The 18125-nt window shown below is 61.3% G+C and overlaps 1 protein-coding gene across 23 annotated transcripts in view; it reads right to left on the bottom strand.

Annotated features, from left to right (window-relative positions):
• The window catches only part of Fbrsl1 (fibrosin like 1), a 61558-nt gene that overhangs the window by 1577 nt on the left and 41856 nt on the right, over nt 1–18125 (bottom strand). For 6 of the 23 annotated variants that reach the window (XM_078039452.1, XM_078039455.1, XM_078039441.1 and 3 more), the window contains 14 exons: nt 9239–9284; nt 8406–8718; nt 8088–8308; nt 7603–7671; nt 7210–7433; nt 6561–6611; nt 6338–6433; nt 5340–5408; nt 5192–5221; nt 5027–5098; nt 4032–4164; nt 1764–1850; nt 1507–1590; nt 1195–1399 (listed from right to left, as the gene is read on the bottom strand). In XM_078039452.1, coding sequence (XP_077895578.1) covers nt 1195–1399; nt 1507–1590; nt 1764–1850; nt 4032–4164; nt 5027–5098; nt 5192–5221; nt 5340–5408; nt 6338–6433; nt 6561–6611; nt 7210–7433; nt 7603–7671; nt 8088–8308; nt 8406–8718; nt 9239–9284 — 1700 coding nt within the window. Of the gene's footprint in view, nt 1–1194; nt 1400–1506; nt 1591–1763; nt 1851–4031; nt 4165–5026; nt 5099–5191; nt 5222–5339; nt 5409–6337; nt 6434–6560; nt 6612–7209; nt 7434–7507; nt 7672–8087; nt 8309–8405; nt 8719–9238; nt 9285–18125 lie in introns of all 23 variants that reach the window. The other 17 variants (XM_078039461.1, XM_078039460.1, XM_078039442.1 and 14 more) reach the window with 16 other exon arrangements.

Here is an 18125-nt window from a genome sequence, read left to right as displayed (position 1 = left end):
CCAGCAGCTGCCCACGAACCCCCCAGCCAACTAGCCTGCCAACTAGCCTGCGTCAGGGAGCAGAGGCCATGGCTTCCGCCTTGGTAGGGGCTCCTGAGTTCACTCACCCTTGTCCCCCAAGACACACCTGTGCATACTAGGGGACCACAGGGCTGCCACACTGGCTAGTTCTGCTCAAAGTCATGCAGCAAAGGATCCTTGCCCCTCACAGGGGGCAGAGCAGAGCCACCAGGGCAGGCATGACTACAGGGCCACCAAGGAGAGCTGTGTGGATAGCCTGGCCCGTGAGGCTCCTGTGGCATGCTTGTGACTCCAGGATCTCCTTCCCCACCTCTACTGAACCCTCAGAGGTGACACTGGGGCTGTAGCCTGTGTGCAGGCCCTGGGTCACCCCACATTCTCGTGGCCACTGTGACGTGCAACCCCTACCTCCTGTGCTGACCCTGATGGCTGCCCTCTCCCATATATGTGCCCATGATCAATGCCATTCTGACCCCAAAAACAGTCTGCAGCAGCAGGCAATGGCCCCCAAGTCCAGCAGGACCTTAGGGCCTTCCTGCTCCTGGGCCTTCCTCTTGACCTCTATCTCTCCGAAGAGATGCCCCAAATCCAGATTCTGGGACGATGACGTGGGGCAGTGCTTGTGGAGGGCCCTGCAAAGGCTCGCTGGGCCACAGGACAGTGATGGGCCGGTGATGCTGGGAGCTTCACCCTAGTACCCATGTCTGCTGGGCACCCATGGACACATGATTATAGAGGGTGGACAGGGTCACAAGTTGGAAGCAATATGCGCCCGACCACCTCTGCAGCCCGACCTCCCCAAATTCAATGCCGATACACAGACCAGGGACCACATACCACCATGAGCCTGTGGCCAGCCCTGTGAGCCGGAAGCTAGAAGCAGAGCCAGGCAGGGACCCAGGTCCTCATGCATTCAAGCAAGGGCTCTGCCTCCAGGCACCACCACAGCATCTCCTGACTGCATCTCTGCCCGGCTGCTCTTCCCTGGCCAGCTGCTGGCCCTCCTGTCCATGGGGTGGGGTGGGGCTGCCTGGAATGTGGCTGTTGGGACCCTTAGGTTAGCCTTCACTGCACTCCCAGACTTCCTCGGGCAGGTTGGGTCTGTGTTCGACACTGAGCTGTGCAGAGGGGGCAGGTGGGTGGGAGGGAGGAGGGCCTGGGCCTGTCACTCACCGCTCCCGCTCCTCCCGACCCTGGTCTGGCTCTCGGTCGTGGCTGGTCAGGGCTGTGCTGTGCTCTGCCTCCTGGGGCTTGGGCCATGGGGGCGGTGTGGGGAAGGAGGGGGGCGTCCGGTGCAGCCGGCTCCAGGCCTCGTGGGGGCTGGGCAGGCCGTGTAGCGTGGAGCCCTCCTTGGGGGCAAAGATGCTGCCCCCTGAAGCTGGGGTGGGAGGTAGAGGCAGAGGCAGGAAGGTGAGCCAGGCAGACCCCCTCCTCTCCCCTTCCATGCTGACCCAGGACCCCAGCCCCTGCCCAGGGGTCACTCACTCAGTGCGTGGCTGCCCAGGCCTCCGAAGGCATGGCTGCCCAGGCTCCCCAGGCCCCCGAAGGTGCTGGATCTGCTGAAAGGGCCTGTGGGCAGTGGGAGCTCAGGGTCTGCAGGGCTGGGTGGGGCTCCCTGACCCCTGGCCCAAGGAAGGCAACTCCAGAAGCTTCCAGCAACAGGGCCACTTCCCACCCACTCAGCCCCAGCCCTGAGGTCTGCAGAGCAGCTGGGAGGACTGTACAGGCCCCAGGGCACCCACCTGCAAGGTGACCAGCAGGCAGGAAGCTGTGATGGGCTGAGGGTCCGCAGAGGCTGGAGGCGGGGTGGGCGGCACCTAGGTGAAGGGCTGCGGTTGACAGAAGCCCAGAGAGCACACCTGGAGGTCCTGTCTGCAGCATGGCTCATGGCTGGGACACCCCAACTTCCCCTGAGAACCCCCAACCTCCCATTCACTCCTCTTCATCCCACTGTGGAATAGGATGTGTCTGGAGTAAGAGTGAAATTCAGGACTCTCCCAGATGTGGCCACAGGGAGGCCACCTGGGGTAAGGGAGGCTGGCTACAGTGGACTCCAGAGGGAAGAGGGCTAAGGGAAGTGAGTTCTCAGCCATGTGACTAAAAGTGATCCTAGCTACTTCAGGGATTGGGTCTTGGGTACTGAACACAGTATCCCCATCTGTGGACTTCTGAGACACAGGGCCCAGTCCACAAGAGTCCCTCTGGGTGCACTAGCACACAACAACCAACCCTGTGGGCCCAAGAACCGAATGTGTGGGGGATGGGTCTGAGTGCTGGGGAGGCCAGGGCCTGCAAGTAGGGCATGTCCTTGTCCTTTATCTTGAAGGTGAAGCCTCCCACCCCGGGCCACAGGGGTCAGGGCACAGAGCTTCTGGTCTACACTGATTCCCAATAGGAAAGAGAGTTCCACCCTCTCGACCAGAGACCAAAAAGCTAGGACCCAGCATCTGAAGCAGGACTGGCAGGTCAGAGCAGGACTCATGGTGTGAAGCAGGAAAAGCAAGACAAAACAGGACCTGGAGGGTCAAAGCAGGCAGTGGGGAGTGGAGCAGAAACGGGCCCCTAGAATGCACATGCCAGCATGAAGGCGAAGACCAGCCTTCTAAGATCCCAATTCAAGTTCGAGAAAGGACAGCAATAGAGCACACACTAGAGGGACAGGCTTTTAAAATACTGAGGGACAGACAGACAGACTCTGCCAGGCCAGCGGTGGGGAACCAGAGGTGTGGGCCCAGGCAATCCTGGGAGCCACTGGGCCACCAGCTCCCTACTGGAAAAGCTCTAGTTATCAAACTAAGTCCAGAAGCAGCAGAGAACTTCAAGGGCCACAGAGCCAGCAGCAGAAAGGAACCTGCAGCTAAAAACCCTGGGCAGGGGCTGGGCCCAGGGAACCCTGCACTGAGTCCCGGGCTCCTCTCCAGAGCAGGAGAGAGGACTTGTGGCTGAACCAAGGGCCGGCCTCAGGACACCAGGCACAGCCAGCAGCGAGAGGCACTGCCCAGCGAGTGAGGCACTGTCAACAGAGGGACCTCCACACTGCCAAGGTGAGGAGCTGCACCTCAAGGGTGGTGGACAGCGGGGTGTGGACCAAGAGAGATGCAGGCCTCAGAATCAACATGCACTTCTATTTTCTAGCAAAAGCCCATAAAAAAAAATGCAATTTTACAAATGCCAATCACACATTAAGACGCAGAGCATTCAGGAACGATTCTGATATGCCCTGTCTGTGGGCGGGAGGTGGTTCCTGAGTTGGCCTGTATGCTTAGCAGTACTTGGTGGAGACTAGCGGGAGGATTTAATTTAACACAGAAGAGCAAAAAGAGGGGACACCCACGAGTCAGAGACCCAGACCCACTGGAGGTGGGGAGTACAGGGTAGGCCCAGTGCAGAGGTAGGGGCCAGCTACAGCACACAGCTGCAGACTGGGGCCACATCTTGGGGCTCCAATGAGGTGACAGGCTTTGGGGACATGCATGGGTGTGTGTGTGTGTGTGTGTGTGTGTGTGCGCGCGCGCGCGCGCGCATGCACGTGTGTACACACACAGGTTGGAGGTACTATTCTCAGGGAGTCAGGGGTGCAAGGCTGGCCGGAGCGGGCCTCTGGGACTCACACAGGTCTAGAGAGGCCTGATGCACCCACAAGATGAAACTATGACCTTGCCTCATTCGCTGAGGTTTCTGCTGCACACTCCTCTCCCAGGCCGAGAACTGGTGCACACCCAGCCACCCTGTTGGTCCTGGGGACCCTGAGGCTGCCGCATCTCAGGGGGAGCAAGGCCGGGGTGGGCCCTGGGAGCAGCATCCTGAGAACCCTTCTTGGACTGTTGGGCCAAGATGAGACAGGGCAGTGGGAAAAGGAGACCCCAGAAGGAGAGGCCACAGGCCCAGCACAGGACCCAGGGCTGAGGCCCCGACAAACAGATGAGGACCCAAGGCTGGGACGGGATGCCGAGAGCTGAGTGCTCTTCCTCCTGGCATAGAACAACGGGTTCGGTGGCCCTCAGTCTTACCTGTGCTGGAGAAGAGAGGGCGGGCCAGGTCCTGTGGGTAGTGGAACCCCGAGAACACACCTGGGGCAGGGGGCCTGCTGGACAGGTCCAGCTTTGTGCCCACCTCCAGCTTGTGGGGGTCCAGCTGCATCTGCTGAGAAGACGAGGCATGAAGGTCTGCTGTGGACCCGACTGCCCACAGGGACCTGGGCGGGGGGGGGGGGGCACAGCCACACCCCACACGTGCTAGCAGCCCAGACACATGCCAAGGGGAGGCCACCCTTCACAGGGGGCCCAGAGCCTGGGAGTGGCCATTGTGCCTGCAGGTCGCAACCTGGACACACTGCTTTGGGGGACGCTCTGCCTGCACTGTGGCAAATAAACTCAGGTGGAAAAGCACAGTCATAGGCCTCAGTTACTTCAGTGAGCTTGAGTTTCCAGTGATGGAATTTAGTTACATTTCAAAAGCTAAATTTATTAAAATGTAACAAAACCCAGACACACTCTTGGGTGCTGGCCACTCCCAGCTTGAGGGCCAGGCAGGTGGGAGGGGCCATGGCCTTCTGACCTCAGCTGATGTCGCGGAGAGGAACCAAGCCCCAGGTGCCCAGGGCGCCACCAGGTGTTACTCAGATGGCTGTGGCCAGCTCGACCTTGCCACTGGCTCTCAGTGGGGACCCCTGGCCTAGGCCTCCCTCCTTCTCAGTCCTCTGGGTGCACCCAAGCACCTGCACCCTGAGATGTGGCGTCTGCTCTAGTCCCTTCTCTGCCTTCTCCCTCAGTGTGTTTATGATGCCATGATTCTTAAGGAGTGTGCACGGCAGAGTCCTGTGTCACAGCGCTTGTTCTGACAGCAAGGTACAGGGACTTGGCATCCTGGAAGGACCCTCTCCTGCCCTGACCAGACACCTGCATGCACAGGACCCAGGGCTCACTCCCAGTCCTGCCTGGCTCCTCCCAGGCACCCCCACCCCCGCCGCTGGCCGCGTGCCCCTTCCCGGGCCCGCCCACCTCACCTTTGCCTTCTGCTGGTGGACATGGATCTGCCAGGCGATCTGCACGTGCACAGCGCACCACCGCCCCGGCTTCTGCGCAGAAAGGCCAGGCGTGCTCAGGGCTGCCCTCTTCCCAGCCACAGGCCACGAGTCAAGCGGCCAGGTCCTCCCCAAACACACACTTACCCTGATGGCTGTCCGGTACGGGTCAGACACCTGCAGTGGACAGAACAGGAAGGGTCACATGTGTGTCCTGCAGGGTGCATTAGGGAGGGGACAGCCCCAAGCTGATGCTGCCAGGTCATATGGGGTGGGGGTGACTTCTGACACCTACCCCAGGGGCCTTCTGCAGGAGCGTGTGGACAGCACTGGCCCGGCCTGTTACCTCAATTGGGTTTGAAGTCTGGTGGTGAAGAGAGAACACGTCACCATGGCTGAGGAAGTCAAGATAACGAACCTCCAAACTTCCAGGTCCTAGGCTGGCCTATGCCCAGGCCACTGCCACCCAGGGGCAGCCTGGCTTCCCTCAGTCCAGGGAGTTCCACAAAGGTGGGAAGGGGGTCTTGACACCAATGGCTGGAGAGAGTGGGCCACCCCCAACTGGCAGAGCCACTTGTGTAGGGGCCATGACCACACTTAGGAAGGGACACAGAGGGCCCAGTCCCTACCCTGGAGCTGCAGGGGGCTGCCCTGTGGTCACAGTGGGCCGAACAGGGACAGCAGAAGCCCATCCCACCCAACACCTGGCTCTTCATCTGCCCACCTAGGTAGCACTGCCCGCTCCGGAGCCCTCCTGTGTGAGACCAGCCCCTCCAGGTGTGGGCAGCTTGAGTACTGCAAGGGAGGCTACAGGGGCCTTTGAAGTCAGGGTCTGCTGGAACCTGGGAGGACTCGGGGCCTGTCGCAGGATTTGTCCCAGGTTTCAGGGCCACATCTGTATCCCCTCCCCGGCAGTCAAGAAACAGGTACAGACAGCAGGATGCCTGCATGCTGTGGAAGGCTCACAAGGCTGCCCAGTTCGGAGCTGAGGTGACTCACAAGCTGGAGGAGGGGAAGGCCCTGTGCTGGCCGCTGTCCACACTGGGGACCTCTGAAGCCCACTTGGGAGAGTGAGCACCTAACATAGTCCCCTCTGTAGCTACCACCCCCTCCTGGGAACATTTCCAGTCCAGAGGCCTCCAGATCCCTAGAATAGCTGCACAGACCTCAGACAAGCCAGCTTGGAAGACGTTCTCAGGTCAGTGGCCAGACTGTAACATGGACAAGAGGTACTCCCAGCCCCTCCTCCCCACCACCTGTGTGCCCACACCACCTGTCATGCACAGCCAGTACCTTGGGCTGAAAAGCACCCTGCAAGGACCCAAAGGGGCCAGGGTGTGTGAGCAGGGTGGGCAGTCCTGGGACAGCAGGAGGGAAGGGTGGAAAGAGCTGCAAGAGAAAGTGCTGGGTCACAGACCCTCTGGAGGAGGACCGCAGTGCCCCCGTCCTCTTCCTTCTCAGGAAGATGTGTACCCTAGGCTTGCCCCAGGAACGGGCTACAGAGGGAGACACTCACGTTGGAATGTCGGAAGTAGGGGCTGTCCAGCTTGGGTGAAAACTTGTCAAACTGCGGGAAAGGAAGTGGAGATGAGGCCTCCTGAACTGGACTGATGCCCTCTATGGGCCCATCACCAGCCCACCTTGGTCAGTGGGCAGCCGCCCCAGGGTCCCTGAGATCAGCTCCAGCACTGAACTCCTGTTGGGGCTGGCAGACAAGGGCAGCCTCCCACTCTCAAGTTCCCTGCTACCTGGGTAGTCTGTGCCGCTGGGTGGAGGAGAGGGTGTAAAGCCCTGGGGGGGGGGCAGGGGAGCTGGGGGACACACCCCTGCCACAGACAGAGAAAGCGGCCCCACTCAGCTTTGGCTCAGGAGAGGAGCCTGGGCTCTGAGGAACACCAGGGCCCAGATCTGGCACCTGCTGCCAAGGGCCGAGCACCCAGCTAGAGTGCAGAGGCTGAGGGCCTGTCGCACACGTGTGGACACAGGCGCCTAAGGCTGGGACAAGACACAGAAATGGGCAGAAGGGCTGGGGGGGCGAGCGGGATGGGGTGGAGGGGGCAGGGAGTGGCCACAGCCCACCCTCAGCCATGTGCACGTGTGGAGCGTGCGTCTGCGTGTGCCTGCCGTGTGCCCCCCGCCCGCCCCGCAGCACGCGGCCTACGCACCGGCAGGGGTGCAGCGGGCGGCACGAGCGGCGTCGGGGGCAGCCCCGGGAAGGGGGCGAATGTGTGTTGGTGCTGGTGTGTGTGCTGGTGTGTGTGTTGGTGTGTGTGCTGGTGCTGATGGAACTCGGCCCGCAGCAGAGCCCCCGGGCCCAGGGAGGCACCCGGCCGCTCAGCGCTCTGCACCAGAAACCGCGTGTTCAGCTCTTGCCTGAGCAGCTCGCGATCTACAAGAGAAAAAGAGAGAAGACAGAGAGGCACGTCGGCCGCGGGCTCCCGGCGGGGCGAGGCGGATAGTCACCTGGCACTCCCGGTTTTGGCAGGCCAAGCCGTGGCGGCCGCTCGCTAGGTGCGGGCCCCAGGGTGGAGGTAAGAGAGGAGCCTGTGACCAAGTACCAATCAGAATCCCCGAATGAGGCTGGCAATACATGATTGGCTGGTTGAATGAGATCAACAGGCTGGCATCTAGAGGCAAGAGAGAAGTCAGTGAGCCCGCACCCTCGCGTCCCTCCCGTGCAGGACGCCAGCCTGCCCCACCCAGCTGGCTGATTCAGTTCCATCGAGCCTCTGGAGTCCTATCCCAGGGAGCAGGGGCAGGGGCTGTCATTGCAGGACCCCCAGCCTTGGGTCCTGTGGCACTGAGGGGTGGGGAGGGACGGAAACCCTGAAGGTCATCCCACCAGAGGCAGCCAGGGTCCAGATGGAGTAGGTCGATGTGGGAGGCCAAAGTGCAGGACCCAGGGCTGTCCGCATATGGGATACAACCCGGGACTTGAAGCTTGGGACAAGGACAGCCTGCCGGGTCAGAGGGGCACCCTTCCCCCCACCTCTCAGGCCTCTGGGGAGTGCCTGTGGCAGAGTGATCCCTTTCCGCCACCTACCGGCAGGGTGTCCTGGGATGACCAGGCTGCTGGCGGGCAGCGCCGGGGGCGGGGGCAGTGTCGGGGGTGTGGCGAACATGGCCGCCGCGTGGTGCTGGTGCTGCGCCTGGGACCGGAGCGCCAGGTGTGAGGTAGAGAGGTGGGGGCCGGGCCCGTGCGGCGACAGCGACACGTGCTTTGCCAGGCCCAGAGGGACGCCACTGCCGGTACTGCTGCTCCTGCTGGGGACATGGGGCTCAGTGCCACCTGCAGCCCCTGCCCACTGCCGCACCCACCCCTGCCCCTCAACCACAGACCCCACCCGGAGGCCCCGCCCACCTGAGGCTGTGCAGGTGCAGCCCGTTGGGCCCGGCCTGGCAGGGGCCTGGGGCCGTGAAGGTGCTCAGCGATGGAGGCACGTGCGTTGGGAGCGGGTCCCGCTGCTGCGGGGGTGCAGGCAGCGGCTGTGGAGCGTGGCGGGGCGCCGGGGTTTCCTTCTTCACCAGGGGGCTGGCACGGGTGCTGCACTCAAGCCCAGAGGGCGCGGCAGCCGGCAGGAAGGTCTCAGTGCTGAGCTCACGGCTGCGCTCCAAGCCCGACACCTTGGGCACTGCCCCAGCCTTATTCTCCGACTTCTCGCTGTGTGCAGGGTCTGTGTGGGAGAGGGCAGGTATGGTCCTGTGGCTGGCCCCACCTGCCCAAGTGCCACCTGCCAGAAATCTGAAAGTCCAGGCCCACTAATGCTCTTGGCAGCCACCAGGGGGTCCTTCGGCCACCGCTGTTTCCAATGGGTAATCAGGCACAGGTGGGTCCTGTACTTTTACCCAAGACCACACAGCCAGAGTCTGCTGGGTGCTGCCTCTGCTTCAGCCCCTCCCAGGAGGCCTCCCTTGGTTCCGAGCCTGAGCAGCCTTGCACCCACACAGGAAGAGTCCTTGCCCCCAAAGGGGAGGCAATCAGGCCCCATCTTCCAGATAGGGCCCAGTCACCTTAGGGCTTGGTCTACCCCATGCCTGTCCTCATTGGCTGGTTACCATCCTCTTTCTGATCTCTCCAGAGATCAGGGAAAACAAGTAGCCCCACAGCCAACTGCTCCCCTTAGCCCTCCCAGGTCCTGCACAGCTCTCTGAACCCCAGGGCCTGAGGCAGAGGCCAGCGGAGGACAGACTCACCTTTCCCAGCTGCTGGTGAAAACAGCTTCTCGGAGCCCACAGAGGCCTGAGGAGAGAGCAGAAAGCTGGCCTGGGGGTGGAGGGGACAGTAGCCTAGCCCCCGCTCCCAAGGCTGGGCACCCACACCCAGGGTCTGTACAGGTTTCTGGCCTGTCTGGGTGCTGTGGCCTGGTGTAGGTGCCCTCCGTGCACCCCCATGCCTGAGGGCGAATGGCTGTCCTGCATGTGTTCACATTGGCCACCCAGGGACCCCTCTGCTCAAAGCAGAGGCCTAGGGGCAGGTACCCGGGGCTTGCAGACCTGTGCCTGGCTCTGCTGGGCAGAGGAAGGTGAAGCCCTCATCACCTTCTACCCTGGCTTAGTGAGCTGGATGGGTGTGAGAGCCACCTGTTGGTTGGGAGGGACACAGCCCTTCTCCATGTTGGGGCTGGCGGAGTTCAGCCACAGTGAGGCGGCTAAGGGTCCAGGCATGTGACTACTGAGCAGGCTGAACCCCATGGGCTACCTGACCTTCTGTCAGTCCTAGAGAGTGTGGCCCTCAGTGGCCTGATGGGGGCAGGGGAAGGGAGAACGTGGCTTTGGAGGGCTCTATATGGGTTTCCCAGACGAGTTTGAGAGAAGCTTGGGCAAGTCCTTTTTCCTAGCCTTTGAGTCATTGACTGAATATGCCCCTTGAAGCCTAGACGAACCCCAGGCCCTGATGAGATCTCAGGGCTGGAAGAGGGGGTCCCACGCAAGCCTTTATGCATAGAGCTCACTGTCCTCTTGCTGCTGCATCCAAGGGCACATGGGCAGGTGCTATCAGAACCAGCAGCAGCATGTGAGACGCCAGATCTTTTGGTGCCTTGACCTTGGACTTCAAAACTGAGCAACAGATGCATTCATAAGACCCCAGCTGGTCTGACTGGATTAAGACCCAGACACAACCCAGGTGCACCCCTCATGGCTACTGTACATTTGCAGTGTGGACACCCATCACTGGCCACCAGTCCATAGAGACCTGGCTTTCATCCCTGCCCTACCCTGGGTTTTCCCTGTACCTTTCTGCTCTGGACCTGCACACAAGCTGTCCCATGGTGGGCCCGCCCATGTGGTGTGCTTCCTACAAAGATCTTGGGGGCACTGCTGGATGGAGGGGATAATCAGGGAACACTGTGCAGTCCTTACAGACAGATGTGCTGCAGTCATGCCGACACATGTGCACTGTACACACATGGGCATACAGAATACTCTACAGGTATGTGCACTTATGTGTCCATCTATGAGCACGTGTACACACAGGTTACATGTGGCTCGTGTGTGTGTGTGTGATAGGGGTGTGAACTAAGTGTGCATGTTCACAAGTCCACCCTACCAGCAAAACCTGAGGAAGGACCTGGAGGACCATGCTGCTGGAGTCCTGGACATGAGTGACCACCCCAGGGTCCTGAGACTCCAGAAGTGCCTCCCTGAAGGAGAAGGGTCCACAGGGTGGGCAAGGAAGGCTCTGCAGGGGGGAGGCAATAGGTCCAGCATCTGAACCCCACAGCTGCCACCACCAGCCTCAGGCCAGGCACAAAGCCTGCAGATGCTCTCAGAAGGACAAGGACGAGATACAGATGAGGTGCCAGGTATGTGCTGCGCAGGGAACATGGAGCAAGCCAGCAAAGGGGCTGGCCTGCCCCCAGGGCCTCCCAGGCTACCATGCTCCCTGAGCCTGTGGCTTCCTAGACCACCAGCACAGCAGGAACCCCCATGTGGCCACAGGGGCTGTTATTACCCCCACCTGGTCTCTGCTCCTGTCCCCATAACAACTGGGCTGGTTTCAGCACTGTGGAGTTCTTCACATTGGCCAAGTGTCTCTAAAACCAGTTCAGAACAAGTTGTACCCAACTGAGGACATTCCAGAGCCGCCCCCTCTCCGTGTGCCCCAACTCTACCCTGAGGTTCCTGTACCCAGGGCTGCTGTGGTCCTCACCTAACCCTCCTGGTGTCTTGAAGCCTTGCTCCACCCTAGGCCCTTCCTGGACCATTGGCGGGGCTTACCCTTTCTGTGTCCTCTTTACTGTGGGCCTGCCTGTCAGATGCCCCATCTGAGCCTGGGCCACAGCCTGGGAGGGCTGGAGCCCTCCCTGCCAGCCTCTGCCAGACCAGCCAGCACAACAGCAGCTGCCCTTCCCCAGGGAGGCTGCAGGAGGTCCTGTCTGTGTGGCCACACTGACAGGCTGGGCTGCTGGGCATGGTGCCAGCTGCACAAGGCTTGATGGCCCAGCTCACCCACGCTGCCACAGGGCTCTTCTCAAAAGCCATGACAGCAGATGAAAAGAGGAGCCAGGGCCCAGGTGGCAGTCGCTGCCTGTGGGCCAGCAAGGAGGGCAAGGGCACTGAGGCCTCCCAGGCCTCCTCACACAGGCAAGCCAGTGTGACCTGCCATCCACAGCCAACGTGGAAGGCAGCCTTGGAAATTCAGAGATCACCAACAAGAAGTGGGGACTGTGGGAGACGTTAGATATCTAGGCACCACATGGCTTTGCTCTCCCCTCCTCCTGCAGACTGCTGAAGGAAAGGTGTCACCTGAATGCCTGTGGCACTTAACCCAAACACTGGGGTTTCAACTCCCTAGGCTGGAAAACTGGGTTCCCAGGCCATGAGATGATGCCCCAAGTTCCAGGACAGCTGGGGAGCAGGGGAAGAATTAGGAGGGAGCTCGCTTTTCCCCATGGAGCAGCATCCCCGCAAAGGCTGGCAGGCAGGCAAGCAGGTCTACTTAGACCTGCGCCCAACAATGCCACAGCCAGTCCGCCTCAGCAGGCAAGGGTGCTCAGGGACGTAGAGGGTGGGCAGCCAGGGAGGCTCTGCAGGACCCTAGCATGGACCAGCTTCTACAGGCCTGAGAGGGCCTGGATGCCTGGCCAGACATAGTTCCACCAATCCAGGAAAGCTCTGAACTGACCGAGAAGCCCCCAAGTCCCAGGATCTCCTGGGGGGCCGGCACAGGTTCCAGCTGGCTTCCTGGATCGAACAGAGACACATCTTTCTGGGGCTGACCCCCACTTCCCTCCCTCATCACTTTCCCTTAAATCAGGACTTCAGAGCTGGCTGGCTGGCTGGAGGGACCAAGGAGGGTGGGGGACCCGTGCCGGGCCACCGAACAGCTCTAACAACTTTCTGGGCATTATCTACAGGGGTGAGACCCAGGCACACCATCCAGCTCCAATCCTGGCGCTGACCCGTGTGCGGGCAGAAGGCGTCCCTCTGGGCCAAGGCCACGGGCTGCAGGCTCTGGGTTCCGTGGGACATGGCGGCCAGGGTGGGTCCCACTAACCCCTTCAAGGTGCAGAACGCCGGGCTCCGGAGAGGTCCGCGCGCTTTGTCTGAGAGGCCTCGCAGTGGCCGGCCGCGCCCCGCCCCAGACAAAGAGCTCAGCTGGGGCAAGTGAGCGAGGGCCGGTCCTGAGGCCGCCTCAGGCCGGGCGCAGACAAAGGCGCGCGCCCCCAGGGGCCGGGCCCGCCCCCGTGCCCCTCGTGGGCCGCTCCCCGCCGCCACGCGCGTCCCGGGCGCCAGACTGACCTCGCGGAGCACAGGTCCGGCCGCCGAGCGCCGTCAGCCTGGGCCGTCGAGGCGGCCGCTCTCCGCCCCGCTCAGCCGCAGCCCGGACCCGGTGCGCGCTGGGCACGCATGTCTGCCGCGCCGACGGGCCGGGGGCGCGGGGCTACGGCCCGGAGCCGTCGGGGGCGGCGCGGCTGGCGGCGGGCGCGCTGCGGGCGGCGGACGCGGCGAACGCGGGCGGGGGGGCGGGGCGCGGGCAGGCCCGACTAATCCAGCCCCGAGGCGCGGATCTGTGGCGTCCTGGCCACCTAGGGACCGCAGGTCCCCAGTTCCGGCGCAGAGCGCCAGGGGGCCAGACTCTGTATCCTCTCCGCGACAAGTTATGCGCATCTGCCACTCGGCTTACGGGGGGCAAACTGAGTCGGGGAGAAGCTGGGCTTGAAGGGCCGACAGAACCCCGGAGTCCAGGTCCTCAGGGACCTGCAGCCAGCCCGACTGCAGGGCCTGGGTTACTCCCACCAAGCAGGCTCCACGGAGTTGCTGCCGCTGCAGAGGGCTGCACAGCGCGCCCACCTGGCCACGCGGAGCTGCCTGTGGAGACTTCACAAGGTGGCCACAAAAAGATTCGAATGCGGATCCAACCACGGGCCCCAGGTGAAGGCCAAGTGTGCCAGTGTACGCACATGCCAAAACCAGAATGCATGAAATTCCCATCTGCATAGCGCTAGGAAGAACATCAGGAGAGGGAAGTGGGAGGGACGTGCTGGACAGAGTGGACAGGACCCTTGGGAGTCAAGCTCAGGCTCAGGACTTGAGATCGAGGAGACGGGGGTCAGTCTTCTATTTCTGAGCATCCATTCAACAGAAGGTGGGAGCCAGGTACAGAACCCTGTGCAGGTTGGGCTAGCATTTCCCTTTCAATAGGTGGCTGGACATGCACCCCCCCCCCCCCACACACACACAATTTCCAAGGGCACAGAAGAGATTGCCAACAACGAAGACCTCTGGGTGGGGATTTTAAGCCCTTTTCTTCTGCTTGAGTTATTGCCTAAATGCACATTCTCTCCTTACCAAACAATAAAACAAAACCACTCCCAAAGTCCTGCTGTCTCCTGCCATAAAAATCAACCTGTGCCTAAGCAGAGATAGAAGCCTGAGAGCCCCCAGCCCTGTAACCCTGACAGCCATCCCACACACAGACAAGTAAACAGCCTGCACCTGGCTGCAGAGCCCAGGGCTCAGCCAGGACAAGCCCCTCCCTGGAACTCAGGGAGAGCTGCAGGAGCTTGGGCCTCCAGGGGGCTGTGAGGAGCCCCAGTGGTGAGGCCTGCAGGTGAGGGAAAGGTAGGCTCACACACCCCAGCTGGTTTTGTCTTTCCTGGCTATCCTTTGGGCCCAGTTCAGGGACTGCACTCTGTACTAACTGAGCAGCTGCCTCTCTGGGTCCCTTGAAGACCTATGCCTCCTACAGGTGAGGCCAGGACACAGAAGACTGGCACTAGCAGCCCAGGTGTGGCTCCCTGGATGGGGCAGGGGACCACAGCCTTTGCAGCAATTTGGGCTCCAGGGTCACACAGCTAAGACTCTAGGACAAGCCCGGCCTGCTTGCCCAGGGTCGAGGTACCAACATAGCTGGCTCCTTGGGGTCTCACCCATCCACACACCCACCATGGGAAAATCAAGTGTCTGGCCACAGTCATGATGTCCACTTCCCAGCATCACCTTTGAGGTCATCTGGGCACCGGGCTCTGGAAGTGGCACTGCCAGGGAAGCGCGGGGCATGGAGTCAGCTCTGAGAACCCATGGCCTGCCTTTAATTTTGTCTAGAAAGGAAAGTAGCTGTGATATGAAGGGTTTGACAAGGTTGGAAATCAGAAGGAAATGGAGTTAAGATAGCCAGGGAGAGGGCCATGGAGAACACTAGTTGTCCACCACAGATGGTGACCACAGGGCCAGACAGTACACGCAAACCCTACCCCTAAGTTAACAATAGGGGTCCTGGGACTGTCCGGGGCACCACAGCCCATGTAGCCTGACAGTGCCTGGGTGCCCTGGGAACCCAGCATGGTGCTGGGAGCACAGAGCAGGCCAGCCTGTTCCCTGGGCCGCTGCTGCTCTGCAGGAGACAGGCCACCAGCAAGGAGAGGCAGGGGCTGGATGTGAAGACCTGTGAAGGTGGCCATGTGAGTTGAGAGGGGTGCGCAATCTCTGCACACTAGAAGAAGCAAGGGCCTCAGTGGCCTGCCTTCCCCCTGCCCACCACACTGCCTGCATGGCCACAGCCATGCTAGGAATGTGGTTCTACCCAGGCCTCTGTGGGGAGGGCAGCAGCCACCAGACCCCTAGGGCAGAACTATGCTTGATGGTGACTGTGGAGAGGAGCAAGGCTTTGACTGACATCTGGGAGCTTGCTAAGGAGCTGACCACACCGCTGGATGCACCCAACATCCCTGGCTGCAGCTTCTCTCCTTAGGACTGGAAAATGCAAGATCTGTGCAAAATGGCAGAAGAAAGTGCAGACTACGAGATGGGAGCAGTGCCCCTGGACAGGCCGTGCAGGTCTTGGAGGGGTGAGAGGGCCCAGTGGAGTCGGAGCTCAGGGCCCGGAAGCTGTGGGCCACCAGGGCTGCCCGGCCTTCTGCACAAGTGGACATGAGGATGAAGACAAGTTGCCTGTTGGTTCCCATCCATGCCCACTCTGAAGAACAAGAACAAGGCCTCATATGGAAACAGGGTCTTTGAATGTGGTCAAGGGAAGGAGGCCACTGCTCCAGGGACGGGTGTCCTGGCAAGAGAAGGGACAGATATAGGGAGGAGCCATGGAAGCGCAGAGACTACGGCCAGGAGGTCATAAGCCCAGGGATGCCTGAGCTACCAGGAGCTGGAACACACAGGGAGGCTGCTCTGGGCTTGCAGAAGGACCTGGCCTTGAAGCACCCGACATGTGAGAGCATGAACTGCCCACGGGCACAGCACTCAGCCTGGAGCACTGTGAATGGCAGCCACGGGGTACTGATGAGCATCTACTCTGCCTCATTGGAAGATGCTCTTGTCCAAAATAAGGCACTGCTGCAGGATGGTCAGGGTATGAGACTGGATGAGCACGTGGCCCTCCTGCCTCACAGCTGCCCCGAGGGGGAGCCATCTTACTTCCTTGTTTCAGGCAAAGAAACAGGCTCAAAAAGTCTCTGGCAGTGCAAGGTCACCTTCAGGACACAGTCAACCTGAGAGGGCTGAGAACAGTCAGAGTCCACAGCTAGGGCTGTCCTTGGCCTCAGGGAAGGTGACTGTGGACCAAGGACGTTCAGCTGCAGGTTGCCACCATGGAGACCAGTCAGACGGCAGTGGTGGGCATGCTGGGGCCTGCCTATGACAAGGCCTCTGTCTCACTCCAGCTGCTGGGATGGTCCAGCCCCTGCTGCTGCCTGGCACCAGGGAAAACCAGCAGGGGCTCTAGAGGGAATATATGTTCCACTCAGCTTCTCGGGGAGCCAGGCCTGCTCCTCTGGAGAGGTGAGACGGGCCAGCACACCTGTGCCATGGACAGCCACCACCAGGCCTGTCCCCTCCCACAGCTCTGAAGAGCCGGCAGGTAGGATGTTGCCCATGGAGCCCCCAGGGTGCCAAAGCAGCAGGACTCAGCCTGGACTTCGGGACTTCCAGCCTACCCCAAGTTTTCTTTGCCATGATGGGTGACAAGGGGGCTCTTAGGATGCACCAGAAGCTCCTGTCAGACAGCATATGTCAGACCAGAGATGTCACATCAGAGGACAGAGGCTGGACTCAGTGGGTGGCACTGTGCTTGGGTCCAGCAGCCAGACGGGCATGTGTCGCCCAGGGCCAGCCTTGGGCCCCTTGTCTATGTCCGAAGCTTCTGCCTGACTCCCAGCAAAGCTGGCCTGGATGTTCACCTCCACCCTGCAGCCTGAAGACCCCCATCTGAGGCTCGCTCAGGGCCCAGCAGGCCTGCAAGCCTCCACTGGGATCCAGTATCCCCACTCAGGAGGACTTTAGGGCCAGAGGGAGGCAGGGTCTGCAGGGGCTATGGCCCAAAGCATCCTCTAGAAGGGAGCAGATGACAAATACCAGGTGACAAGTGGCTGAGTGGGAGGGACCCGGGGCCACAGGCCTTGGCTTTCCAAGGAGCACATGGCCAGGTCTGGGAGGCCTGGCTGCCTCTCAGCTGAGGCTGCAGGGTGGGCAGCGGCCACCTGGACAGAGCCCTTGCTGCTCTGCCTCTCCTCTTGTCCAAATTCAGGTCTGACCTGGGTGTCTGCAGCCCCAGAGCCTAGTGGCCAGGGTCAGGTGGGGCCTGCACCAAGTGTGTGTGCCCCACCTGGGCACACAGCCCTAGGCCTGCTTTTCTTCACCAAGGGCCGTGTGCCCAGGCCCCTCCAGGACACCCTTGCTCCACAACTGCTCAAAGCGGGCCCTGGGCCCATCCTGGGGAGTGCTGTTGCTCCCAGCTGGTCCCTCATGTGCCAGGGCCTCCCTCACACCCACCTTCTGGGGCCCTGCCAGTGCCCGTGTGGGAAGAGCAAAGACACATCCATTCCAATGGATGCTATGTGGGTGTCCCGAGGGAGGCCACACTGAGGGGTCTGGGAGCCAGGCACCCTGAGCCAGCCTGTCCTGTAACCTCTCCCGACCCACTGAGGCTGTAAAGTTGGGTTTGTCACTTGTGACCCAAGGCACCCTGTGATGGCACCCTGGGGTAAGTGCAGCCCTGGTCCCTCTGTCCCTATTATGAGGAAGGAGCTCTCAAGATCGGGGCTGGGCAGGCCTGGTGCAACAGGAGCTGGAAGCTGCTTCCAGGGGTTGCTGTGTGGAAGCAGCTACTGCAGGGGTGAAGTGCATGCTGCAGGGGCCTGTGCCCAGCTGCTGCGTCCTCTGTCCACCCCAGTGCCTGGTGTCTGGCTCAGTTTCCAAGAACAAACCCCTTGGTGGTGGGTCATGTGATGCTGCTTCAGCACCAAGAAGATAGGCCCAAAGAGGACCCAGTTTGGCACAGCTCCTGCTGGGGTCCAGGGTCAGAGTGAGGCCGCCCGCACACCAGCCTTTCACAGGCCACGTTCACCTCCTGTGGTGCCTTCCACCTGCCTCAGCCACAGGCACCACTGAAGCTGGGGACCTGCAGGCCCACTCCACTGTCACGCCCCACCTCTGCTACTGCCCACAGAGACCCACCAGAGCATCCCTGCTCTCCCCTTGGGAGCCCTTCAAGACCTGTTGGTCCCAGCCTATAGCCACGGCTGGGGCACTGAGCACACGGCCTAGTGGCTGTCCACTGAAAGCCTTGGATGTCGCCAGAGGTGTGGGGCTGTGGCCTCAGGGCAGCCAGGAGGAGTACTGCCATCTC

The sequence above is a fragment of the Ictidomys tridecemlineatus genome, chromosome 2 (assembly GCF_052094955.1).
Source record: "Ictidomys tridecemlineatus isolate mIctTri1 chromosome 2, mIctTri1.hap1, whole genome shotgun sequence".
NCBI classification, from domain to species: domain Eukaryota; kingdom Metazoa; phylum Chordata; class Mammalia; order Rodentia; family Sciuridae; genus Ictidomys; species Ictidomys tridecemlineatus.
The sequence above is the reverse complement of the archived record's forward strand: the minus strand, read 5'-3'. Positions and strand labels throughout refer to the sequence as shown.